Source organism: Lagopus leucura, unplaced genomic scaffold (genome assembly GCF_019238085.1).
Source record: "Lagopus leucura isolate 7727_CA_CO unplaced genomic scaffold, USGS_WTPT01 Super-Scaffold_1, whole genome shotgun sequence".
Taxonomy (NCBI): Eukaryota; Metazoa; Chordata; class Aves; order Galliformes; family Phasianidae; genus Lagopus; species Lagopus leucura.
The window spans coordinates 38,987,326-39,013,786 of record NW_024962250.1 but is presented as its reverse complement, the minus strand read 5'-3'; the positions used below and the strand labels follow the sequence as shown (position 1 = coordinate 39,013,786).

At 43.6% G+C, this 26,461-nt stretch overlaps 1 protein-coding gene across 1 annotated transcript in view; it reads left to right on the top strand.

Annotated features, from left to right (window-relative positions):
- Positions 1-26,461, top strand: part of PELI2 (pellino E3 ubiquitin protein ligase family member 2) — a 65,317-nt gene that overhangs the window by 34,369 nt on the left and 4,487 nt on the right. The window contains exons 3-5 of the mRNA XM_042869451.1: positions 19,488-19,589; positions 25,093-25,290; positions 25,686-25,874. Of these exons, the coding sequence (XP_042725385.1) occupies positions 19,488-19,589; positions 25,093-25,290; positions 25,686-25,874 (489 nt within the window). The remainder of the gene's footprint in view (positions 1-19,487; positions 19,590-25,092; positions 25,291-25,685; positions 25,875-26,461) is intronic.

Genomic DNA, 26,461 nt, shown 5'->3' with positions numbered 1-26,461 from the left:
TGATTGATGCTCAACCTTTGCTGCAGTCATTCTATCAATAGTTTGTTATGCTGAGTGTATGCTGCGTGCTCTGTGTGGGTGAGGAACCCTTACATTTAAAATAGGGAGCGTGGTTGTAATGAAGTGCTTTTCACAGCAACTGCGATCGATACGTGGAGCTGGGTGTCTGCTTGTGGGGTGTGCAGTTAGGTGTAACCAGGGCAAAGGCAGTGTGTCTGATGTGGCCTCTGTGTGAATTGCTGTGAAACTGCTGGGCTGGAAGAGAGTTCCAAGATTCTGAGTTGCCAGGGGTATAAAGTTCTTTAATAGTTCTTTGCTGTGAGAGTGGTGAGGTGCTGGAACAGCTGCCCAGAGAGGCTGTGATGCCCCGTCCATCCCTGGAGGTGTTGAAGGCCAGGTTGGATGGGGCCCTGGGCAGCCTGGGCTGCTGTGAAATGTGGAGGTTGGTGGCCCTGCCTGTGGCGGGGGGTTGGTTTCTGATCCTTGAGGTCCCTTCCAACCCAAGCCATTCTATCACTCTATGATAAAGCATTTAACATTTGGGGTGGCTGTTGCATTAAACTCTTAAATAATTGGCGTGCAGATTCTGACAGTAACAGCTTCATAATGCACTCCAGTAACTTTTTATGGCTAGATTACATGTGATATGGGAATAAAGTGAAAAATAAGCTTGCAGTGTGTTGTTTCCCCTTCCAGATAATCTGCTGTGCATATTATGAAAATATGTAGGTCAAGTGCCCTCTGGTTTAATGAGTAGGTTTGAAAGGATGGATGAAAGCGTTCTGCAGTTACTGTCCCTCCCCACTCCTCTCTCTGCCCATTACCAGTGATGCTGCTCTGCTCAATGCTCTGCTGTCACAGCAAGGGGCACCAGGAGTCCTGAGGATGTGGTTGTTGTGAGGTGCTCTTGCTGAGCTCTTTTAGAAAAAGTGCTGCTGAACGTTTTCTTCTGGGAAAGAAAAATGATAAAACTGCACTCGGAGGTTCGTAAAGAGAATTTTCCCTCTCATTTTGCATTTAATACATAAAACATGTTTCGGCTGTGCTTAGCACTCACTACTGCTTGAGAACCTTCATCCTCCAGGAGCAGGATAGATTGGATAGTAGGAGTAGGATAGTAGTCACCACCCTGAGAGAAAAATTTCCTTCTTACATGGAGTGAAAAACAATCTGGTGTGCTCAGGATAGGACAAGGGGGAATGGTTTTAAACTAAGACAGCGGAGGTTTAGGTTAGGTGTTAGGATGGTGATGAGGCACTGGCACAGGTTGCCCAAGGAGGCTGTGGATGCCCCATCCCTGCAGGCATTCAAGGCCAGGCTGGATGTGGCTCTGGGCAGCCTGGGCTGCTGGTTGGCGACCTGCACACAGCAGGGGGTTGGAGCTGGATGAGCACTGTGCTCCTTTGCAACCCAGGCCTATGGGTTCTATGATTCTGTGATACAATTCTGTGAATTTCTGGGTTTGAATCTTTGCAGAGAAGTAGGTCTGAACTTTGTAAAGCAAGAAGCTGCAGGTTGGAAGGTGGTTTGGTTGTGTTATTGCTGCTTCATGCTTCCGTGGAGGGTGAAAGGTCCTGGAGCTGTAAATGTATTTCTGTAATTACATCTCTAATTAGAGTATTAGTTGCACTGGATTATCTCTTAGTTTACTATTTGTAGTGAAAATCACACACTTTGCTATGTGAGCTGCACGGAGGCAAGCATTAAAAATTACATGTTTCAGTTGCAAGCTCTTCTGCCGTCTTTATATTTTCTTTGGTACTGGTACTTTTGCTACCGAAGGGGAAAAATGTAGGATACATGCAGCTCTTTCATAGCTATCATTTTCTCAAAGCTATCATTTTGCTTGGAAGGCTGTCTGAGCAGAAAGTGTCAGTCAGCCGTGTATCTAACAGCAGCACGCTGAGCTGTGGTCTCCTCGTGTCACAAATAAAATGAGTCCTTCCAAATCTGGACAGAATTTCATCTTGTTTCTCCTGTAGCAAGTGTGCTGGAAAAGCTTCATAAAAACAGCCTAGCTTGCTTCCTTCAGGACGAATTGCTGTCGTTTTGGTCTTATGTCTGTGGAACTTATTCAGCAGTAATGCAGTGTTTCATGCCTACAGGTTGGACATCAAGCCATCCTTCTTGCTGTTCTTACAACAGCAGAGGATCTGTGCGAGTTCTGGCAGACTTTCTAGTCTTTAAATCAACTTGTTTGATAGCAGTGTAGCAAAAGTATCAACTGTATTTGGTGCATCAATTCACCACTATCAGGAAGAGACGGGGACAACTGCATATCTGAAATGGCTTTAGGCTGGTGTATTTCCACCATTGATTAATATGGTTTCACAGGTACTTTGTGCTTTAACCCTTGAAAGCTTATGCTTTAAAAACAACTTTGTGATGGGGTAGTGTCTTTAAACAGGCTTTCTTGAAGTTTGATTTGATAACCTGTTCTCCCTAGGGCAAGTATTGAATACTTCTAAGTATTGAATACTTCTATGAGCTTCTAGGCAAATATTTCTGCATCATGGCTGTGATATTTTCAGGTAGTGCACTGTTATTGGTTTTCTTTCATGACACTTTGTAAACCTTTTTTGGTGACACATTTTAGCTATTGAATCCAAGTTCGAGTCTCAGCACAAGATTTTAAGGATATATTGGATTATGGGAACCAAAACTGTCTGATGCTTGTACTTTCCACTACCTAAGAACATGTCAGCTGGACACCTGATATTTCAAATCCCTTTACATGATTAAACTGCATATAATTCATGCTAGAATTTCATTGTATGATTTTAATGACTCCAGAATGTACTTCTTTTGCATATTTTTGTGAGGCTTTTTCTGCAGTGTGTATGTATGGTGGTATCTTTGCCAGCAATTAAGGGTTGAGAACAAGTCAAGCAAACAGCTTCTTGATTCGTATATACGTCTGTAGCAAGTTGGAAGGAATGTCTGGTCTTAAAAGCATTTACTGAAGTAGCAATCTGCAATTTACAATTCTTTGTCTGGAAAATAAATGTAGCTATTGTTTAATACTTATTTTTAGAAGTAGGGGTGATTAAGGGAGCTCTATCCAAATTTTTTTTCTTCAAAGAGCTTGTTTTGTGTTGAATACATCAATATATGGATCTGGTACCATGCGAATGCCTGCCTTCTCAGTCTCTCCTGGCAAGGAGGAAAGAAGGAAGAAAGATGTACTGTGACAAGCAAGAACTACATGTTTTTGTGTTGTATGCTCTTCTTGTTCAGTTTCAGTGGGAAGTGGTGGAGCCACCATCCCTGGAGGAGCTCAAGAACCACAGGGATGTGGCACTGAAGGACATGGGCATGGGTTAGGATTGGGCTTGGAGGTCTTTTCAACCTGAATGGTTCTGTGACTGTGTGAAGGATGACCTTAATTTTATTGGCACGTGGGATTAGCATCTAGGTTGAAGACACCTGAAAACACCCAGGATGGCAGTTCATGGTGTGTTAAGTAGTGTATGTGAGAAACTTACGCAGCAGATTCTGGTCCAAAGAAATTCCTTGCTTGCCTACAGAATAATGCAGGGAATCTCTGCAGATCATCTCTTGACAAGAAACTTGCTGTGGCATTTCTGTAACTTGCTGAGGGTTTGCGTAAGTGAAATGTTGATACAAAAAAGGACTCTTCAGAAAGGGTAGTGGAAAATACAAAGGAGGAGTGTGATATCTGAACTACTCTGCCTTTGCTTTTCATTGGAGAAGGGGTCAGGAGCATAGCATGAATGCCACAGTCTGGTTCCTCATCTGTTTAGCTGTTCGCCTTTGAAGTATCTTTCCTATAGTTAAAGTAATTGGACGTTCTTTATTAGAAACAGGTGAGAGCTCATTGGTTTCCTTTCCCTAAGTGAAAGTAAGAATGATAAAGCTCGCACAACAACTCTGCAGCATCTTTTCATCCCTGTTCACAGGTGTGTTGTTTTTATTTAGGAGAAAAAAGCAGAACACTGGATGGTTATAAAATGAATCCTAGTCTATTGAGTGAGTACTAGGCAAACACCTATAATCAGGTGTGTTGCTTGGAATCCCAAGTGGCCAAAGAGAGCCAGTGCTGGGCGGATTGCAGTGAGGGATTCCTGCAGAGTTCTGGTGGTCTGCTAAGCATATAAAAAGGTAAACTGAATGATTAGAGACCAGAATTGAATTAGTTACAGCTCTTTGTCCAGGACAGGCGTTGTGTTGTGAGCACAGTTATGTTTTATTGTCAGTAATGTACTGATTTTGCAGGCTGCCCAGGGAGGTGGTGGAGTCTCCTTCTCTGGACATGTTCAAGACCTGCCTGGATGCCGACCTGTGCGACCTGCTGTAGGGAACCTGCTTTGGCAGGGGGGTTGGACTCGATGATCTCAGGAGGTCCCTTCCAACCCCTACAATTCTGTGATTCTGTGATTCTGTGACCTCAGCATGCATGCTTGTCTGCTTAACTGCATCAGTGCCCCATTGCATTTGGTATTAAGGCAGTTATTGTGGCTCACCTACCTTGTGGCAGCAGTAATGTTGTTACTGTCATAAATGTGAAGGAACTTCCTTATTCTTAACAGAGAGTAAGAATAACTGCCTCTGCCTCACAGTTTTATGTGACACTGAAGTAAGGATTGCCACAATGCTAGTAGATAGATTGTTAACTATGTATTATATTTGCCTTTCTCTTTAATTTTAGTTAATTGTATTCTGGTATGGGAAATGAAGAGGAGAGAAATAGGAAGGCGCACTGTGTGGTTTTAATATCTTAACCATTTTCAGCTGGCTATTAATTCATTTAAATCCCAAGGAATTATCAAGGAAACTTAATTTCCTGAGCTGGTTACTAATGGGATTCCAGAGAGATAAGCAATTTGCTGCGTGGGATGTACCATATGAAATCGAGGAAAGAAAGCATAAACCCCATTCCTAATCTGACGAAATCTGTAACCAAAATGCTAGTAAAGCTGAACAGGTGGAAGCTTTCAGTGAGGTCTGTGTCTATTGCTATGGGGACTGCATGTATGAAATGCAGAAAGTGGCTCCAGCTTTGCTTCTGAACTGCAGGACTACCTATCAGTTCCAGCTTGCTGCTCCTGCTCCTTGCAACACGGTTTGCTGTCTGTGTTTAGTGCTCATCCTGCAGCCATGGGCACAGGAGAGGCCAAAAGGCGCTCTGCTCTAGCAGGGGAGTCAGTAACCAGAGCTACATGCTGAAGTCAGAAAGCATGCTTTTTAAGGGAAGAGTTAGCTATTGGAACCAAGGAAGATTTCAACTCTTTGAAAGGGTAGATAACAGCAGGACAAGGGGAAATGGTTGAGGTTGGATGTCGGGGGAAAGTTCTTTGCTGTGAGAGCAGTGAGGTGCTGGAACAGCTGCCCAGAGAGGCTGTGATGCTCCGTCCATCCCTGGAGGTGTTCAAGGCCAGGTTGGATGGGGCCTTGGGCAGCCTGGGCTGCTGTGAAATGTGGAGGTTGGTGGCCCTGCCCGTGGCTGGAAGTTGGAGCTTCGTGATCATTGGGGTCCCATCCAACCTGGGCCATTCTTTGGTAAGATGACTGAAAATATCTTGATGTGAACAAATCAGCCTGGAGCGGCTTTGTGAAAGATCTGAAACAGTGTGGTTAGGAACACTGCGAGGATGATGGGATGGAAATGGAAGATACCCGGTATGGGGAAAATGGGACCTGATTAAAAATAAATAGTCTTTTTAAACTCTGAGTTAATTAACCTTGGATTCTCCAAAAAAGCCCTTTACCTGCTCAAAGGTTTTTGGTTACTTTGAAGCAGGAAGGCGCTATTTTCTTCCAAGTCTGTTGGAGGAGGGAGAAGTTGCAGTGCAGTAACTGTAGTGTTGTCTTGGATGATGGAAAATGCTCCTGTGTGTTAAAGCAGTCACTGTTTGTAGTGTGTGAAACTGGATGTGGAGGGTAAGGGATGTTGTAAAACAAATTAAGGGTGATTGTGAACGACTGTCAAAACTGAAGGCCTGTTCTTTTCAGGTGTAGAAAATGATAGTGCTTATTGGGAGAGAGAGAAGAGAAGCTAATATCTGTGCATGGAGTGTGGGTGGGAAACCTGGGAAGCGTTAGTCTTCAGAAGACACCAGCTTTATTGCCCATGTGTGATTTGTCAGCTCAGCTCTGCCTGCAGAGGCATCGTATTGCAGGGGAGGAGGTAAAAGCCCGTGCCTTCATGGATGTGGAGCAGTCAGCTGTCAGATCCTTGTTTCTGGTGCTTCGTTAGGCAAAGCAGATGCAGTGCGTCCTCAACAAAGCAGATTTAAGTGATTATTGGCTATTATTGTAGAGGCTCGGTAACTATTCCCAATGCCAGAAACATCTTCAAACTGCAGTTTGTTTTTAATCTGTGGGAGAGTAAAAGTTGGAATGATGCTGTATGTAGTGTAAAGAGATGGCTTATCTGCCATAAATCTTTGGCTCCACCATCTGCCATTGCTTTAAATCCCTGTTTTCCCCACTGGCTCACCTAGCTTAAGAGAATCAATCTCTTGAGTAGTTAAATCAGTTGCCATGCACAGTAACTAGGAGGCCAGAATGAGATTCTGTGATAAAATGTTCTTAATTACTTAATATATGATGACTAATGATTGAGGTTCCTACGTGAAACTTAGATGGAGGTGAAATAAATCACAGTTTAAATATAGGAGACTCAATACGTAAGTTGTTATTTGCATCTGCTGGACAAGACATTGAGGCAGTGTGTAACATCCATTGGGAGTGCATTCAGTTACAGAGACAGGCTGATATCCCTCCTTGTGTGTGTAGAGGTGAGCTGGATAAGGGTTATTGCTCTGGTTTCTGAGCTTGTAGTTCAGAGAAAGCTGCCTGCTTGTGTACGATCTGTACATTAAAAGAACTTCTTGCCGTTGCAGTCTGTGTGGTCTGTGTTTTCCCAACAATACAGTGTTATTAAGCTCTGTGTTTTTCAAGGAATGGTGAATCTGCTCTAGCTTGTTAGGTATGAAAACTGATAACCTGCCTTCTCATTTTATTAAATGCAAATGTGAACGCGTCCTTCAGTAATACTGACTTTGAAGAGATTATGTTTTTCTTTGGGTTTCTCTCTGTTATCTTTGCCCTGGAAATATATCAAGTGTTTAGTTATAATCTGGCATTTGATCTGGATTGCTATTTTATCTGTTGTCTTGCTGTTTTTCGTAGCTTTGAATTCATACTTCGTGAAAGAATCAGCCGGTTTCAGTGCACATTTCCCATGTTAACTGTTTTTAAATTGCTTCTTGAGCTCAGATAAGAGGTGGCTGTTCACTTTACCAGTTCGATCTTCACTGCTGCTGCTGGCTTAAAGCCTATTCATTATTTTTCTACTGTCTGCATTAGATAATGTGATCAATTATTGCAGATAATGTTTGCTCTAAGGAGCCCCTGTAGCTGCTTCCTAGTCCACCCAGCTGACTTCATTCAGTGTCCTTGAGGATTCCTCTGGATAGCATCCAGATGTTCCAAATGTGTGGTGAAATTCAACCCAAGAGCATGCAATTTCAATATTTAACTTTACATTTAATGAACACAAAGGGCATAAATTACATGTTACCACATATATTTTCCACGTTCTGTAAAACCAATGCCATTAGGTGGTTGGTCAGTAGTGCAAAAACAGGCTGGTAAGTCTGCAAGTGGGAGCAGGGGAACGGAGCAGTGCAGGCAACTTGTGCACCACTTGGAATGCTTTTAGGCAGCAGCTTTTGGAAGGCAGTGATGTGGCTTTTTGGCAGAGGGCACAGAGAAGGGAATCTTCTGTTCTTATCTGCAGCAGACACACTTAGTCATTGATTGTGTGATTCAGAACACTTTAATTCTTATGCTGGAGTCATCAAAGCTCAAACTTTGGAAATCTTGGTCTGTAGTTGAATATGTATTCGTGTAATGTGCCAAATCAGCTTGAAAGCCTTTGTAATGTGAGCGGGTGACAGACTGAGCTTTGTATAGGATTGTGTGGATGAAATCAGTTGTCCTCCAAAGCATTCAGTTCTTCAGTGGTGTGTGAGGTGGTGAGTACCAAAGCCATTGAACTTGGAGCAGGATTTATTTATTTATTTTTTGCAAGATCAGAGCTGCAGCTTAAGTACAGTGAGGTGGGGACACAGTCGAGTCTTGCTGGCACCCCACGGTGCACGTGTTGTGCCAAGGCGTAGGAAGGGCTGGGAGATTTGGTTGGGTGGGGTTATGTTGCTTTTTCCCCATTATCTGCTTATCAGTGAACTTGGAGTCTTAAGGACGAGGGCATGATTTAACTGTGAAACGAGTCAAATGCTGCTACTAAAACTGTTTGACAGTAGCTGCGGGGTGACCTCATTGCAGCCTGCAGTACCTACAGGGAGCCTACAAACAGGAGGGAGTCAACTCTTGGGAAGGGGAGATAACAGCAGGACAAGGGGAAATGGTTTGAAGTTGAGGGAGGGGAGATTGAGTTTGGATGTCAGGGGGAAGTTGTGTGCTGTGAGAGTGGTGAGGTGCTGGAACAGCTGCCCAGAGAGGCTGTGATGCCCCGTCCATCCCTGGAGGTGTTGAAGGCCAGGTTGGATGGGGCCCTGGGCAGCCTGGGCTGCTGTGAAATGTGGAGGTTGGTGGCCCTCCACAGGGGTTGGATCTTCGTGATCCTTGAGGTCCCTTCCAACCCAAGCCATTCTGTGGTTCTATGAAATATTCAGATGTATGAATTTTTGTCATTGGTCATCTTCACTCTGAGCAGTCAGACAGCAAGTACAGAGGTACTTGCTGTTCTATAGCCCAAATCACATGCCATGCCTTTTTTACACCCTAGGCCTCTGGAATGTATTGCAGTTCAATATCTTTTGGTCAGCATTTGTTCCATTCAATGTGAAATCTTAAAATCCAGTATACCTAGCTGCTGTTTCCCACAGAAATTGTGAGGTATTCTGTAACTTGGCTGCTGCAGCTTCAATTCTGTGCTGTACCTCTTTATGTATTTAATGTTTTATTACTTCCAACCCTGGAGGGTTGAGATGTTATCTGAGCATAGGGTCGGGATGACTTGAGCTTTATCACTGAGCATGCACATGGAGAAATGTATTTATACAGGACACAATTCTGCCTCTCTTATTTCTAAGGACGGCTGCGTGTGTGTTTGGGGAGGGAGGGACGTGAGTCTTATCAGTGGTAAAACCATGCTGTGTGAACTGCATGAGACATTTGATGAGACGTTCTCTTATCTAATGTAACGTAGGAATAGAAAGCAAGTTGCCTGTAAAGCTTGCTTTAAATTTTAATAAATTGCGGAAGAGATAAGTGGTAACTCCTGCTTGTGAGTGCACCCAGCACAGCCTACTGAAGCCAGATGCCACTGTTACTTCTTTTAAAATGAATCTTTCCAGCTTCAGTGTTTAAGCTAGGATGTTGTATTTAAATTTTATAGGGGAATAAATTTTCCTTCCTTCTCATCTGAATCCATTTTTGCTGGAAAATGATAGAAAGTGTGGATTTGAGAACACAATGAAAATAACAGGAACTGAGACCAATGGAGGCTACTAATCCTCTAATTACTTTCTGTGAATACTGGGAGTTGTGCTGCAGAACGTTCTTCAGTACAATCTCAAGTAATCTCAATTTATTCCTTTCCAAAGCTACAGAGGGAGGGATTTTGCTGCCAGCTTGGAATAGTAATGGACTGTGGTGGTCTTTATCTGACAGCAGTGGAACAGATGCGGCTACTCTGCTAAACGTCTGTCTTCAGGCTTGATTTTTTTCCTGAGTGCTGATTGCCCTCTGATTACCCATTGACATCCCATGTTGTGAAATGGAGCTGAAAGCTCAGGTCAGTGCAGTGTTGTGCTTTGGTGGGTTGGGTGTGTGTCGTTTGAGTGGTTGGTTGGCTGTGTTGGACTGACCTGTACAAGTCCTTTGGTTCTGCTCTGATATCAAAGCTGTTCCATGGCAAACGTTCCCCGTGTTTTGGCTCCAGTGCTTCTTTTGTACTTCTTTATTCTCTAGCTCACTGTTGATACTTGAATTGTTCCCCACTTTGTATTTCATGCTGAAGCTGTAAATAGGTATTCAAACCAAAAAGGCCAAGGTATGCAAGCTTTTTAACTGGCTTTCAGCTGAACCTCCCTGTACAAGCACTGAATCTGCTTTGTGAATCCGTTAGCCTGTAGAACTCTTGGAGTGACAGCCAATGACTAAACACTGATAAATGAATCCCAAATTTGGTTGTTCACACCTCCTCACAGCTCGGGTGGATGGCTGAGGGTTTGCACTTGAGGATGCACTGAGCACCCATCACTTTCTGACCATTCTCAGTGCTGCTTCATACTACCATTATTGTGCCATCTCACTGTGTGCAGTGAGGGGCTTGCTTTCTTTCCTAGGATAACTTTTATCAGTGCCAAGTCTGAGGCCCAGGGCCAGCCAGACTTATCCTTTTTGTACGTATCTACTACTGAAGGCTCTTACAGCCAGCTGCAGTTTGATATGAACTTGGCAGCTGCGTAAACAGTGAGGAAAGCTCCTTGCTTCCCATTTGTTAGGGGGTTGGTTTTGCATCTCCCGTGCAGCAGCATCAGGGCAGAATCATAGTGTGTTAACTTTATGGCTTCAATCACATCGGTAGCTTAGGCAAGGAGTGTAAGTGTGTGGGTTTTTTTAAATATACGGAGTTGCACATAAGGAATTCAAGTTCTGAACTTTACACAGGAAGATGCTCCGTAATATGTATAACTGTAAAGGTTAGGATTACTTTTTCTCACTGTAAGATCATAGGAATTATAAAAAAAAAAAAAAAAAAGTGGACGTTTCCTGCATACGAAATGCACGTTGTTAACTGGTGTGCTATTTCTTTGACTTAGGATCTGAACATGCACCAAGAGCCTGCTGATCAGAGCCTCCTCCTTCATCCCAGCTGGAGGCAGATCCTATGGGCACGCTCCTTCTGTGCTTTCTCTCACAGTGCTCAAGCTGTAGTGTGAAGTTCAGAAAGCAACTTCTGTCCTTTGTTGGGCTCCATAAAACCTAACTGCTTTCCATAAGCGTTAAATGGCTTTTTGGCAAGAGTTAACTTTTTCTCTCTCCTGAGAGATTTCCGTGCAGCTGCTTAACAGGTCTGTTAAGGTAACTGTCTGGAGAGCCTTTGGCTGTCTTAATGTAAAATTGATTTGTGTCAGATTGAATTTATGGTTTCTGGAAGCTACAGAATGATGCGCAGCTTCTCATCTTGTTATTATGTGCTCTCCTTTGGCAGGCAGGCTTAGATCGGTGCTCGTGGGTGCTTTGATTCACAGAAGCATTCACTGCTGATGTGCTAAGTGTACAAATCTTTCAGTCTGTGTATTGATAGAGGCCCTTGAGGGGACTCTATCACTATTTTTTGTGGTTTTTAGTTAAAGATTCTAATTTCTGACTGTTTTGTGTGCTTGGCATATCCAAATACATAAGTGTAGCCAAGCATCTGCTGCTTTTGTTCCTGATGTATATAAATGAATTGTAAACTGCTGGCACCAGAACGTTCAGCTACAAACACTGTTGCATCCTTCTCTAATTACAGACACTTCTGTGGGTGTATCAAGAGTGTTGGGGGATGTGCTCCAGCTGCTGTAGCAAAATCATATTTGGGCCTTCCTCCATGCCTGTATGCGTTCTCCTTTAAGGCAGTGATGTGACTGCATGGTAGGCTGAAGCTGAGATGGGAACAGGTGTGTGATCCAAAAAAGTATCTTAACCATTCCTCAAAACTGGAAGAAAGATGGAGGTATAAGTGAATCCAACCTGTGATGTGGAAGGTGGATCTCCAGAAAGAGTCATACGGTCATCTGGGTTGGAGCAGACTTCCAAGATTACAAAGTTCAACCGTCAGCTTCACCTACCGAGTCCCGACACCAAACCATGTCTCATACACCCTGTAGTGAACAGTTAAGGTAATGAAAAGGCAGCATGATAGAATAAATGAGGAATTGTGAGATGACTGTTTCTAAGTGTGAATAATTATTGTTGATTACCAGTGTAAGAAACTGTGAAGTAAGTCAGTACAGGGCAGTGATAATGTGTGCCTTTTCCTGGGCTTTCAAAGCAGGTGTGATGTCCTCGGAGCAGAATATGTAAGCAGCTCTGAAGAAGTTGCAGTAGACGGTGTAGGAGCAATGTGCAGGCAGGAATTTGCTGAAAGGAGCATTCTGGAGTTTGGTGTGAGTGATGATGCTGAGTGGGTGATGTATCTGGCACTGCTGCGCCTTATTGTGCGTGCATCTGAGCTGCCTGCAGCTCTCCTCTGCTGGGGGGAGGAGAAATGGAGCAGGCTGACTAAGGGAGGAGTGTTTACAGACTTGATTTTGAAGATGTGTGAAAGATCACTGCAATGTAGTATTACTTAATGTATGCTTAAAGGAAAATGGAAGGGGAAGATAAAGGTCTGTAAGGGGTAAAAAAAAGCTAGAAAGCCAGATGGAAGGAAAATGCTTCCCAGGTTAGGCAGGTAAAGTGTTGATTCATAACACTCAGAAGAAATTTGTGATGCTCAAAGAGGTCCTGAGGCACTACATAGTATAGCTGCATCTGTTAGTATAAAACTGCACCTTCTTCAAGCTGCTCCTAATGCACTGGAATACAAAGCAGAAGGCCTTGCACTGCTTTACCAGACGTGCTCAGGAGTCCTAGGTGTTAAGGCAGGACTTGGGTCTGCAGTAATGATGATTTTGGCCATCTGGAGTCAGTCCATGCAATTCAGAATGCCTTGCTAAGGCACTGATTAATGCTTGCTTTCATAAGAATAACCCACCCTGCAGTATTCCCCAGAATAACAGCATGCACAGAGGTGTTGGGCTCTGTGTGATCTGTCAACACCCACCTTGCTTTACAATAAACTTCCCTGGGGATGCTCTTAGATCACTGCCTCCTTGCTTGTTGCATTACTCAGACTAGAGAACTACTCCAATGGGATATTTTGGTGCCCCTTCAGGAGAAAGGGCAGTCTGCAGTGTTGTCTAAAGCTTTGTGCAAGCCTTAGTTCAGCAAATGGAGGAGATGTAAGGTCTGCCTGTTGAGCTGATAAATGGCAATTCAGCAGCAGCACAACCCCACGTGTGCACGTGGAGCAGATGGCTGCCATGTATACAAATGCGTCGTCCCTTCTTCCCCCTCCCCCTCAAATATACAAGCTCAGCATGAAAGGGTTCATAGGAGACAAACATGAGCGCTTGGAAGCCACAAAAGCTTTTAAGTGTAAATAACCAACTAGAATTAGTTTGTTTCTAGGTGCTGAGCCCAGACTTTCAGAGGGACTGACTTGCACTTAGGTGAATTGAACAGAAGTGGCCTCAAGATGTACATAGATTGATTTGCTCCAAGTGGGATTGCAAACAGTGCCGGGCATACAGAGGTTTAAACTGTTTCTTTAACTGGCAAAAATCCCACTTTGGGTTGTTTATGGCTGTTAATGCTCAGATCAGCAAATAAACACGACTGTCTGAAACTGGTATGGAATTTGATGTTTTTACAGTTACAATTGGTGCTTTTCAGAAAGCAGCTTTTTCTTCACCTGCATTTGCTGACTGTCTTTAACCACTTCATGACACTCAGCGTTTGAGACTGATGTTGATTAGAGAGGGGAGGTGTTGGTATTCAGAAGAGGCCGTAGATATTGCAGTTGTAATTCAGGCTCTTATTGCCAAGGAAAGGGGAGCGCTGAAAGCTGGGTTTGTGTGGAGCTGTGCAGGGAGCAGATGCAGGCACGGGGAGATTTCCATGATAATGTCTCTTATTTTCTCTGAAAGAGGCTGGGGGACAATTGCATATAATAGCTGTATCAGTAGCTAGAGGTCAGTGTAAATTTCCAGAGTTATTGAAATACAGCGCTACAGAAGCAGTAATTCTGGGCAATTACTGGTGGCTTTACATTGAGGCTGGATAACACTGCAGACAGGCTTTAGTTAACATTACATGAATTGAAAACTGGTCTAATTTGCTGGGGAACTTCTGAAGTGGGCAAAATCTCAGTGTCATGATTAGGGACCCTTGGTGTGGTTTCTACATGATAACCCAATGGTTGTCGGCTCTGACAGTCTAGAAGTCCAGTGGAAGCGTGCTGGGTTCTTCCCTTTAAAACAGAGTCTTCCTTGCTGGCTAAAGCCTCTTTTTTCCTCTTAAGAACTTTTGTCTGGTGTGCCTGAGTGTTTGTGTTCTTTTCTGAAAGAGGTTGAAGGCTGGCAGCCAAGGAAGAAAGCATTTAACTCATGAAGGCACTGCTGTCATTAATTTCACACGCGTCAGTGTGGTGTCGGTCAGCTTGACTACCAACAAAGGAAACTAAAGCGTTCCCATAAATCATTTTATTGTCCTAATCCAACCTAATTAACTCAACTAGGACTCCTGTTCTAATGGAACAGCCCTTCCTGCAAGACAGCTGCCTCTTTTCTTAATGGATTTGCGCTTTCCTTCTGCTGTGGTGCAGGAGAGTTGCTAACCATAACGCTGTGCCTTTCGTCTGATCTTTGGGGAGATGGCTGGGCATGAGTGAAGCTTCAGTTTCCAAAGCAGAGCTCACGTATTATTCTTCTTCCTGAAAATACTATCAGCAGAGCAAAAAAAAAAAAAAAAGCAGGAAAACATCCATTTCTGGCAGTGGATTGGACCTGCTGCTTGTACGTAACGGCCTAAAGGCTGTGAGAATGTCAGGATCTGCTGCTTCAGTTGATTCATGGACACATTCCTGACACAGAAGGTTTGACCCCGCTGCATGGCAGTGTTAATGCTGAGTGTTTCTGACCTGTTCTTGAACTGCTGGGCTGAAGGTGCCTATAGCAAATGAGCACCTTCATCATGTCGGTGCTGGGAAGGGCTGTGGCACATCAGCAGGTGCTCCTAGATGAGGAACATCTGCCTGATGGTGGGTGAGAAACCCGTGTAATTTTTCCCCTCTAGGGGAATATTGCTAGGAGATCTGCATTTAACCTTGGGGGAAAAACACACCTGTACTTTGCACGCCTTTCTTTGGGCCTCGTCCTTAGTCCAGCGTATTTACTATACCTGCAGTGTCCTGTTGGTCCATAAAGGCAATTCTGGAGTGGTGTTGACATCAGTCTGTCGTTGCACAACAGGAGCTGGTTAAAGCTTGTTTTCAGAGGTACTGCCCTCTGCTAATTGCTGGGATGGAGGCTGTGTGCCCCATCTGTGGTTAGGGTAGGAGTTGACACTTGCCGTGTTGTCTTGCTCCTGAGTAATGCTGTATGCCTGCAGATGAGAAGGTGCTGTGCATGGCTACTGCTAACTGGGCATAAGTTTTGTTTGCTGAAGGTGTTTTATTGGTGTTATCCCTCCTTTTTCTCTATTTTGCTAGCAAAAGTAGAGTTCTGATACTGCTTATTTAACAAAATCTTTGTATGTTCTTACTCCCCTTACCTGCTAGGTGTTTTTCTGTATAGGCTGAGTGCATTTGGCTTTCCCAGTTCTCAAAATGGTGATGTGGGGATCTGGAGGGATAGCAATGCATTCAGGTGGGCTGAGATGTTTTGGGTGGGCTGAGCTACTGCACTGCTGTTGGGGAAGCACTGTTTGATGTTGGTTCCTCTGAGATCGGGCAGGTCTGTAAGCCGAGGCCTTTATGCAGAGTGCTGTGATGAAATCTTGCTCTCCATCTGGAGAGAAAGAAGCAAGGATGGAAATTGTGGATAAGGAAGTGGGGAAAAACCAAGGCCAAGCATAATTTTGACCCATGGGAGTGAAATGACAGAAAGATTGAGGAGCTGCTATGAAGTAGTTTGCAAAGTTCTGATTTAAGTTGAACTGCTTTGGCCATGTCAAGAGTGAGGGTGGGTTAGTGAGGTTAATATGCACCTCTCCAGTCTCTGTTAATATGCGGCAGTTTTTATGTCCTTAAATTACTGGAATGCAAATTTTGAGGCTGTGGGAGCACTGCACAAGTGAGCTAACTGCAAGCTTTGCTTTTAGCAATGGAGAGGAGGTTTCCTCTTAAGATAAACTGCTTCAGCATGCAGGAGCATGGAGCAAATGTGTGCTGTCCTGCAGCTGAAAGTCTCATGGAGGTGAGCGACTTATTGCAAACATGGGCTCCAGCTTGGAAAGGTGCTGGGGAAGCCTTCATGCCAACTGGAATATGGCACCCCAATCTTCCTCTTCCTTTCATTTGGACTTAAAATCCCTCAGTCCCAGTGTGGGCATGGAGCTGCTGGCAGTGGGATTGTCATGGAAGATGTCCTGCTCTGATTACTTCTTACTTTCTTCTTCCATAGAGTTTTTGTCCCCACTCTATCTCCTGAAGGCTTTACTTGAATGCAGCAGCTTGAGACAGCAGGCCATACGGACCCAATTGTATAGGCAGCAGGATGAATCTAGCCTGCATCTCCCCAGCAGCATTCTGGCTGGACAAGAGGTGGTATTTGCAATGGCCAGCCTGGAACTGCGTGTCTCTGAGCTGTTTGGCAAGCTCAGGCTATTTGTGTTAGTGAGGTGGGGTTTTATTCCAGCTCAGCTTACTGGAACTGTGCAATTAGTGGCAGCCTAGGAGAAGTATAAGGGGATTGGAGCAATCCATCACCAGGCTTTTGGGACTGGTAACACTGTGTTTCTATAGCTTATCAAGCTATCGAGGTCCTTCATGATTTTTTGCCTGTGGATGCACTCCACTCGCAGTGCTGCTTTATTGAGATATTTGCCCTGCACTTGTAGTTCATTGTGCCAGTTCTTGGGTTTTGTGTAGTCCTGAAATACTGCTACTTTTCTTCTTAGCTAGAAATGGTCAATTGCTTTGAGACAAGCGATTAAAATACTTGTAAAATGTCCTTTGAATTGAAGGAACTGTTGGTGCTGAGTAGCCTGAAAGGACATGGGTTGGAACATTGCTTGTAATAGTCTCAGCTTTTTGAGAAATGATTACACAAGTCCAGGAAACAAAATGTGGCTTTTTGCACTGGAAACGACTGGGTTTGAACAGAGGAAGGCAAAGAGGAGAAATAAGATGAGGAAGAAAGGGGGGGGGGAAGAATACAGATTATGTCCTACGCTAATATTTCAGATGAGATGCCAACCATGGATGACCTGATGGGAATTATTAGCACATCTGTGCCCTACATTCTATTGATGAGGACATGACCTTAAGTATTCCTGGAGCTTCTTACTTTCCCACTTATCTTGTTTTGTTTTAATTGGACCTTAGAAATTGCAGACTGAGAAGAGTGTAAGCTTAGGGCACTCATCCTTGCCTGGTAATTTCACCCTGCTGCTGGTGGTCAGTATTCATGCGCTGGCTGGAGCTTAAGGCAGGATCATCAGGTAACAGTCAAGGACGGGGCTGTCTCCCATGATGGTTTCAGCTGCCACCAAATGAATTTTGTCTGAAAGCAATTACTTTCTGACACTTGAAACGCCTGATAACGTAAGTAGAAGTTGATCATTGCATTATTATGCTTAAAATGCAAAGTGTAAAGGTCTCTTTTGCTCTTAATGTTTCATGTTCGCTCTCTAGCTTCTGAGACCTGCTTGGGGCATGAGATCCCACTCCTCACGTGTTGGACAGCAAAGAGGAGAAGCTCTTGCTGCACGCTTTGCTCCTGGCGGGTCACAAAGTGGTGGTGACTTCATTTGCATTGCATCTACAGATGCTGTTAGTTCTTGCAACACACTGTGCGTCAGCATAATGGTTGTTACCAAACAGCCTGCCCATTGAACACGAGACATTTCGAATCTGTTAGCGCACCACCAATCACCAAATGTGTTTACCTCACTTTTCAGCAGTCATTATCCCTGCTGGAAGAAAAACAGGGGAATTAGGCACCATGGCTTGAAGTCACAGAACCTCTCAAGTGTGAAAAGCTTGCTTGCAGACAAATGCTTGGGAGGGACTAGTGAGGTCATCTTGCCCAATCCTTTGCCTCCAGGTATTATCACCTAAGCCTAAAGCTTTAGCAGGTGTTGAAGCTGCTGGGAGCTTTCAGCAGAGGGATGTTGTAAAGCAGTCTCTAATCTGTTGCTGCAGACACTCGGTTGCAAAAAAGAAAAAAATACTTTTGCCAGTGTTTTTTCATGTATGCATCAGTAGTTTTGCTCGCCCTTAGTAGGCTTTCAGTGTGCATGGCAGTGTTTTTAGGTAGCTCTAACATTCAGCAGCGCTTCTAATGATTTGTTTAGCACTTGTAGCATTAGGAACTTCTGGGCTTCTGTGAGAGATGACAGACAGAAGAGCAGAATACCTATATGTAGCTGAATACCTATATGTAGCTGCTTGGCTTACCCACCCCAGCTGTGATTTTGTAGGTGAAGAGCACACTAGGGAATGAAGCTGTTGAGACTAGAAAACAAACCCCTTCAGCAGGAATCTGGAGAAAGCTTTGATTTATTAATTCAGTACTTAAGTATCTGCAAGTGTTTCTGAGTAGTAAGTCATTGCCTTTTTCCTAATGACGTGCCATTGTATGGACTTGATATTTACACACAGTCTCCTGTTAGCCAATAGGCACAGTTTCTCAGTGGGTTCTCCTCTGTCCTGAAGCTTTTATTGATGCATTTACATTGTACACAGAGTGCAATTATGATTTGACATTGCATAATAACTATTAATCCCAAGCTTGAGAACTGATCATTAGTGCCACAGAAATGCTGTATGAGTCTCAGAGGTGCCAAAAAAATTGCTGTGTGCCACCCCTTCTTACAGCTCTCCACTGGGACAGCTGTGCTCTTATTTTAGATGGGGAAATGGGTTTCTTGCTGTTTGTTTTGTTGTTTGTGGGTGTCTGTTTTAGAGCTGTGAGCACTCCTATGTTGGAGTGATGTCTCTGTTCTGTTCTGGAAGTCATTGCACTGGTACAGCTTTTCTGTAGAGATGTAAACCTGGGAAGGCTTAACAAGAATTCGTACTCAGCCAAATCATATCGTATTATAGAATGGCCTGGGTTGAAAAAGGTCACAATGATCATCTAGTTTCAACCTTCCTGCTATGTGCAACAGGAGTGTCCTCTTGTCGTCTTGCTTTAAATGCTGAAGTACTGCTTGGTCTTTGCTGCATTCGTATCTGTAGAGATCAGTTTCCTTTGGCAGGGAGTGAGAAACACTAGAGTGAGGAAAAACATGTTGAAAGTGCACGCTCTTCCTCATGATTTATGTAAGTGCTAAGTCTGCTCGATTCTAATGACACTCCTACCTTCAAAATCCTGGCATTTTTAATTGGGAATTGATCTAATTGCATGCTTGCTTAAAAAAGAAGACAGGACTAGGGAACCCTAAAAGCCCAATCTTTGGAGCTGGGTTCCTCTGAGGCATGGGAACTTCGTATAATTTGAGTTAAAACCATATGCTTGGAGTCTGGACAATGAAAATGGTAGGTATGGGTACTTTAAAACCAGAAGCAAATGAGAGCAGCTTGTGATTTTCTATTATAACGAGAAGTCCTGCATTTATTTACCAAGCCTCATATTAAAATTATGATCATGGTCAAAGGTTTTTATATAGCAAAATGAATTTGATTATGATATTTCTGTAAAACTGTATATAATTTATTTTCTTTTATAATTCAACAGGCTATCAGCTGCAAAGGTCAGCACAGTATCTCTTACACTTTATCCAGAAATCAGACGGTTGTAGTGGAGTACACACATGATAAAGATACAGACATGTTTCAGGTAAGGCTCTGTGCAACTCCTTTCTTTTTAATTTCTTTGAAGCAATACGTGAAGCCATAGTTCTGCTTCATATTCTTCAGGGCATCTTGTCTGTGGTGTGGAATTCTTGTGCAGTTGCCCTAATATGTTCTTCTCAGAGCACTGCCAGCATCTGCTAATATCTGTACTGCCTCTGCTGTCCCTGCACTTGTTTTTTTCTGCAAGGGCAGTGTGGTGATGGTACAAATATTACCAGAAAGGAATGAGTAGTCCATTTGAATTCACGAATAAGCAGAAATTATGTACCCTCCTGCCTGTGCCAGCTTCCAGTTGATTGAATAACTGCAGTAAAATGAAGTGAATGAGAGCAGAACATGGGATGAGAAAGAAGGAAAGGGACCCGTGCTGAGTTTTCTCTATGTACCTTAATATCCAGTGTGTTTTCACTTACCCACATATGCGTGTTTGTTTTTCTCTTCATCTGATAGTGTGGTAACCTAAGCTAGCTATTGTGTGATGCTTATTTCAGTGGAAACTTCAAGCTTGGAGGAAAAACAAAGATGCACAACCTTTTCCAATCTAGACTAATTGGGTCTGTCTCTTCAGCGACCTCTGTAATTAGAGCATCTTATCATGGATTGTTATCCCTGCTCATTCAAATTCAGAAGGGTCAGCAACTGCATGCTGTTGACAGGAGAGGAAACATCTCTGTCAAGATGAAAAGGGCTTCTTACCTTGTGGGGCTTCTGTTCTTTACTCTATGTAATGTTTTCCCAGTATTTCTTGGAAACGGTTCAGTCCAAAGAGAGAGTGGGAAGAAACAGTGTTGTCCACATGCTCCACCATTATAAAATGATCACTTGGGGTGAACTGAACAACTTTGGTAAAAGGAAAACGTAACCCCTGCTTCTGAGTTCCTGGTTGATATTCATCTCTGCGTGGTGCTTTGAGTAGCTGCAGTAAAGTGTTTGTACATTTCAGTAATCGTGAAAAGCCATTTAAGAAAGCTGGAGGTTTTTCTACTTCTTGTGTACAGTAACACAGATAAAATAATTCTTTGTGCTAGTGAAGAGTAGCAGAACAGCTGCATTTTTGGTTGCATTGTATAGATAACTCTTTCCTTGTATAATAATATAGTGGTAGTTGCAGCTTTTCCTTTAGGGAAGGATGTCAGTAAAGAATTAGCTGGAGGGATCAGCTGTCACTAATGAAATCTAGCAGCCTGAAGTAAAACCATGCTCTACAGATTACTGTAGAGGTGATGCCTGTCTAAGGCAGTAGGGTAAGGGAGCTAATTAAAGGTACTTCAAACCTAAGCCAGGATTTTACCTTGAGAGGAACTCTCTACACTCACTTCGGTGTGGAGCAGCCTAGCAAACGTAGCAGCTTCCCGTGGCACCCGTTGGGATCCATTGATGCTCAGCAGAGCAGGAACTTGCATGGAGTAACACAGTGAGACAGCTTGAACTGACCCAGAGACCTACTGCACCAGCTGGCACTGCAGTGCACATCTCAGTGCCGTTCTGCAAGCCTGGATCAGCTCTCAGAGGCCGAGTGAATGTCACAAAAGCTCTCATTTTTGCTTCTTTACTCATTCACCTCTGAGATGATGCCTGTGGTTCGTGCCACTGTCTGTCCTACCTTTGTAGTTACACGACTGGTTTGACCTGTTACAAGCCAACCCATCCCATCTTATTAACAGAACGTTTTGAGACGAGTGTCGTGTTTGTAGAGCATCCCAGTCCTCCTGATGCCCCCTCAAACGGCTCATGTGTCAGGGTTACAACTTCTGTGTTGTTCCGATTTGTCTTTTCAGCTCAGCCATGATGTGAAGGCTGTCATGCTGTGACTTGATCTCGGCTTTACCTTGAGTGCTGCATGCTGGTTCGTGTTTCCTCTGCCTGTAGCCTCCTTCAGTGTGCTGCAGATAGGGGCCTGAAGGGTCTGATAAGCATGTAACAGGGAAGGAAATAGTCTGGTAGATTGTGACAGTATTTTGCTGTTTGGGGCATGCTCAGACAGCAGCTGAAGAGGCTTCAGTTAACTTGGGCAAGCCACTGGGCTTTAATTACTCTCAAGATTTAGGCTGTGGGCTGTCAGAGTAGCTACTGGAGGGCTGTTTTATGTTGCTCCATCCCACACAGTGGCAAATTCCTAGTTGTCTGTATTGATCTGCAGGATAAAACTTTACTGCTGATCAATCATTGCTGGAGTAGACAGTTCTTTGAGTTTGCTGCTTTCTTCTGAAGTTTGTTTTCCTGACTTCTGTAGAACAGTAGTAAGGATACAGAATCTGGAAAGGGAAGGGTAATGCAAGATGGAGGATTATCTTAAGACTTGGGGCCTCTCCTCAGACTCCTGATGACATGTGCTATCATAGGCAAACCATGCAATTTCTTGATTCTTTCATTACTGACATTAAAATTTCCATCTGTTCTGTGTATAACCTATTGGTTATCTAGTTTATAACACCATGCCCCATATGCACCCCTATTCCAGCCCCTGTTCCCCGTGCACACGCACACTGTGTTAGCCATGCAGACTACATTTGTATTTATTATTCTGTTGGGTGTTTTTTTCCTTGATGTAATTGTCTGGTGAATTTTGAGCACAAACGCTACCGTGGAGCTTCGTATTACTGACACCTAGACGGAGTGTATTCATTTGGTTAAAAGCATGGATGTGCTAACGTTTCATTTTCTGTTTCCCCAAAGACAAGTTGTTCCTTTCATCACCTGTGTGTTGCAAAAAAAAAAAAGAAAAAGATTTTTACGAGTTGATGCAATCTGTAGGTGATGCATCAGGTTGGAGCAGAACCTGTTCCTTCACGGTCTGTTTGGACAAGAGTGGATCAAATTAGTATCTCTAGAAGGATCACAGCGTGCAGCCAGCAGCCTAAATAACTCCAGGTCTATATAGGAAGCGGGTATATTGCACATGAGCATTGGATTTGAACATTTGACCCTGCACATAGCAGAGGGGTTGAAACTAGATGATCATGGTGGTCCTTTTCAACCCAGGCCATTCTAGGATTCTATGACTAAGTTCTTTACAAGGAGAGTGGTCAGGCCCTGGAACGGGCTGCCCAGGGAGGTTGTGGATGCCCCGTCCTTGGACGTGTTCAAGGCCAGGTTGGACGGGGTCCTGGGCAACCTGATCTGAATGTGTATGTTTGGTGGCCCTGCTAGGCAGGGGGGTTGGAACTACATGATCCTTGGGGTCCCTTCCAACCCGGGTGATTCTGTGATTCTGTGACTTCTCTTGAAAACAACATAAGATGCTTCTCCCTGCTTCTCCCAGTGATCAGAGCAGAGTTCTGTTGAGTTGAAGAGTCTGCAGCGGTTGCGTTGTGTGCTGGCAGGCTGTCTGGGTTTGCCTTGTCTCAGGAGTGAGGGCTTTTTGATAACACCTGTTTGACTGACAGTAGGCAGCAGCGAGTTGACTGATGGCCTGGCTCTGACAGCTTTGAACAGCAGCTTGTAGTGTAGACAACAGAAGCTGTCTGGCACATCAGTTGCAAGATTCATAGCGTGGTGTTGGAAGTGGTTGGGTGAAATGATGGCACTGGTCAGAAAGAGTCCTGAAATGCAGCCTTTCGTTGTTGCTCAAAATTTACTTTTAATCTCAGCTTTTTAAAAATGCAGGATGGTGGTATATGTAATTTCATGCTTATGTCTGGATGTATTTGGATTTCATGTTGACAGATGAGGGAGGTATGAGGAAGACAAGGCACGAAGGCTTGCAGCTTTTACAGGAAAATAAGCCAGGATTTTCTAATTGCCTCTTAAAAGCCTTGAGTGAGCTGCTGGGGAGACTGCAACAGGCAGGAGCTTGTTAAGAACAACTTCATATTCGTTATTGATTGCCCTTTAAGAGACTTTGCATACGGATTAGTCAGAAGTTAGGAATAAAGTTCCTGCTGCTGGTCAGTGCTGACTCTTAGCAGGAGCTGCATTGGGTGGCAAATAGGAGCCTGTTGGTGGTAATATTGTAGAAAACAGCTTTATAGTTTATTAGATTGAACCTGTCAAGTTTCATAAATCAGAATTTCCTATATTAAGTGGTTTTCTAAACTCTATCTATTGGGTATTCTGGCAATCGTGTTACTTTCACTGAAAAATTGAAGTGCATACTTTTGATGGGGCCTCTGCTAGTATTTCCTCGGTGGTTTTTCTCTGACAAGCTCATCATATTTTTTGCTTTGAGCTGTGATGCAGAGGAAAGAATTGGATGTGTTCCTTGAGACACGACTTTCAGCTTGCATTCAAGAGTAGCACTGCAGAGCAGAACTGCAAGTAGAACAGGGGCATGGGAAAGATCCTGCACTGTTCCTATCATTCAGTTGTGACAGGGCTTAATAGGGGTTATGTGTATCAAACATATCACTTTCAACTCTTAGATAACTTTTCTTTACTGTTTTAGGTTGATACAATGGATTTGATTTGCAGAGATGTTAATACTCATGACGAAACAAGATGTGTGTTCCAGTAGATGCTTTTGTGGAGCAAGAAGTTAAACAGAATGCAATTTCTTGGGCACTGAGATTGCATTTCATGAAATCATGGAATCATAGAATTGCTCAGATTGGGAAAGACCGTAAAAATCATCCAACCACAAGTTCAGTTCCTGCTGTCCTGTTTTGCACTGCTGAGGTGTTCCCAGTTTTACAGTTAAAACATGTAGGCAGCAAGATATAAAACAAAAACAAAACTCCCTTCTCTTCAGAAAGATAAAAACACTGCTGGTCAGTGGACAAAAATATGTATCTAACTTCCTTACGCTTATGATTTGGAATAAACTTAATCATAGATTAGGTTTTATCTGAAAGCTTTTCTGTTCTCGAGCTGCAAATTCTGAAAATGTGAAGGTGTGCAGTTCCTTGCTACAACATACAAAAATAATCAGGTTCTGGATCTAAAAACAAGTCCTTTATTTTCATGGCAAATTAAATTGGAACAGAAATTGCAAAGAAAACTTTCTTTTTCTTAGCTTTCTTTTTCAAGCTTTTTCTTAATTGACAGAATATAGTGGTAGCTAGCTTGTAATTGCACTATGCAATCTCAAGGTGATAATCCCTTTGTGCTGTTGATATGCCGTCAAACAACTTGTGGGAGCTGTGATGGACAAACATACATAAGCTGTCTTGCTGTTAGCAGTGCATTTGTGCCTAGGACCAATGTGAAAATGTGTGAGCCCAAGTGGATCTTGCCATGCAGTGTGTTCCATCGCACTGCAACAGGCTGCCCAAGGAGGCTGTGGATGCCCCATCCCTGCAGGCATTCAAGGCCAGGCTGGATGTGGCTCTGGGCAGCCTGGGCTGCTGGTTGGTGACCTGCACACAGCAGGGGGTTGGAGCTGGATGAGCACTGTGCTCCTTTGCAACCCAGGCCATTCTACGATCCAGAAATTCAATAGACAGTAGGTTATTGATGTCATCAGTGTTAACTTGACAAAATTATGCCCTCGATGGGTGATGTTCCCATGATTCTTTCTAACTGTACCATCATCTCACTACTTTTCACAGGTTGGGAGGTCAACAGAAAGCCCCATAGACTTTGTAGTGACAGACACTATTTCTGGGAGTCAAAACAACGACGAAACTCAGATTACACAGAGCACCATCTCCCGCTTTGCATGCAGGATTGTTTGTGACAGGAGCCCACCATACACAGCAAGGATTTTTGCAGCTGGATTTGACTCTTCTAAAAACATATTTCTCGGTGTAAGTACTTCTACTGATTATGTTAAATGTGAGCAAACTCAATTTTTGGCCTCTTTTATTTTCAAGCCCTCAGATTCTCTTGTTATAAGTTGGCAACTTATCCTGTCATTAGACTTTTATTACTGCAGTGTAGCAGCCATGGTATTAAGAAGTAACTGTAGTTTTATGTGCCAAATTTGTTACCATGGACTGTTGGTGATAATTGTCTTTACTGATGAAGGTCTACTGCAGTAGCTGGTAGAATTTTTCTTTGGGTTTGCCTGCTATGCTCTTGGTGCTCACTGGGAATACTGCTGTTGTGGATTTGGGTGCTGAAGACAAAGGAATTCATCTGTAAACTTCAATGTACGAACTTACAGACAAACTTTCTTTCTGGGGCTGGTTGTCACCCGCAGGAAAAAGCAGCAAAATGGAAAAATCCTGATGGCCACATGGATGGGTTAACAACCAATGGGGTGTTGGTCATGCATCCAAAAGGAGGGTTCACTGAGGAGTCTAAACCTGGAGTTTGGCGTGAGATCTCTGTCTGTGGGGATGTGTACACCCTCCGGGAAACCAGATCTGCTCAGCAAAGAGGGAAGCTGGTGAGTGGAAAGCAGCTGGTCATTAAACCAGAGCAAGGGTAGAGGGTACCAGTAGCATTGAAGTATGTGTGTGCTACAGTGTGTTCTCGTTGCTGCTCTGTTTCTACTGACACAGAATTCTCTTTAGTTTTCTGCTAATGTCACTTCTTTCCAACTGAAACAGTGTAGAAGAGTGTAGAAGCTAAACAAACTTTGCTCTTGAATGTTCACCTCTTAAATGTCCTTCTGAGACATGGGAAGATCTGGAAGTTTGTATTGCAAAAGACAGCTCCCCGTGCACTTGGAACCTTAAAAGAGACTGCTTGTATGCAAAACGAGTTTGAATAGTGCAGCTTCTGTTTGATTTACCTGCTACTAGGAAGATAAAAGGAGCCCTGCTAAGTATATTCCTGTATTCTCCTATGGAGCAGGATAGCTTCACTGTTACCAGCAGAGGAAGGCTTCAGCTGCCAACCTGTGCCATATGTAACCAGGGTTTGTGTGTTAAATTCATCATCCATCTGCCAGACTTTAAACATTGAGAACAGGGGGAGAGGATTTTCATTGCTCTCTCCTTCATGCCAAAGCTGCTTTTGTGCTGCTGCCTT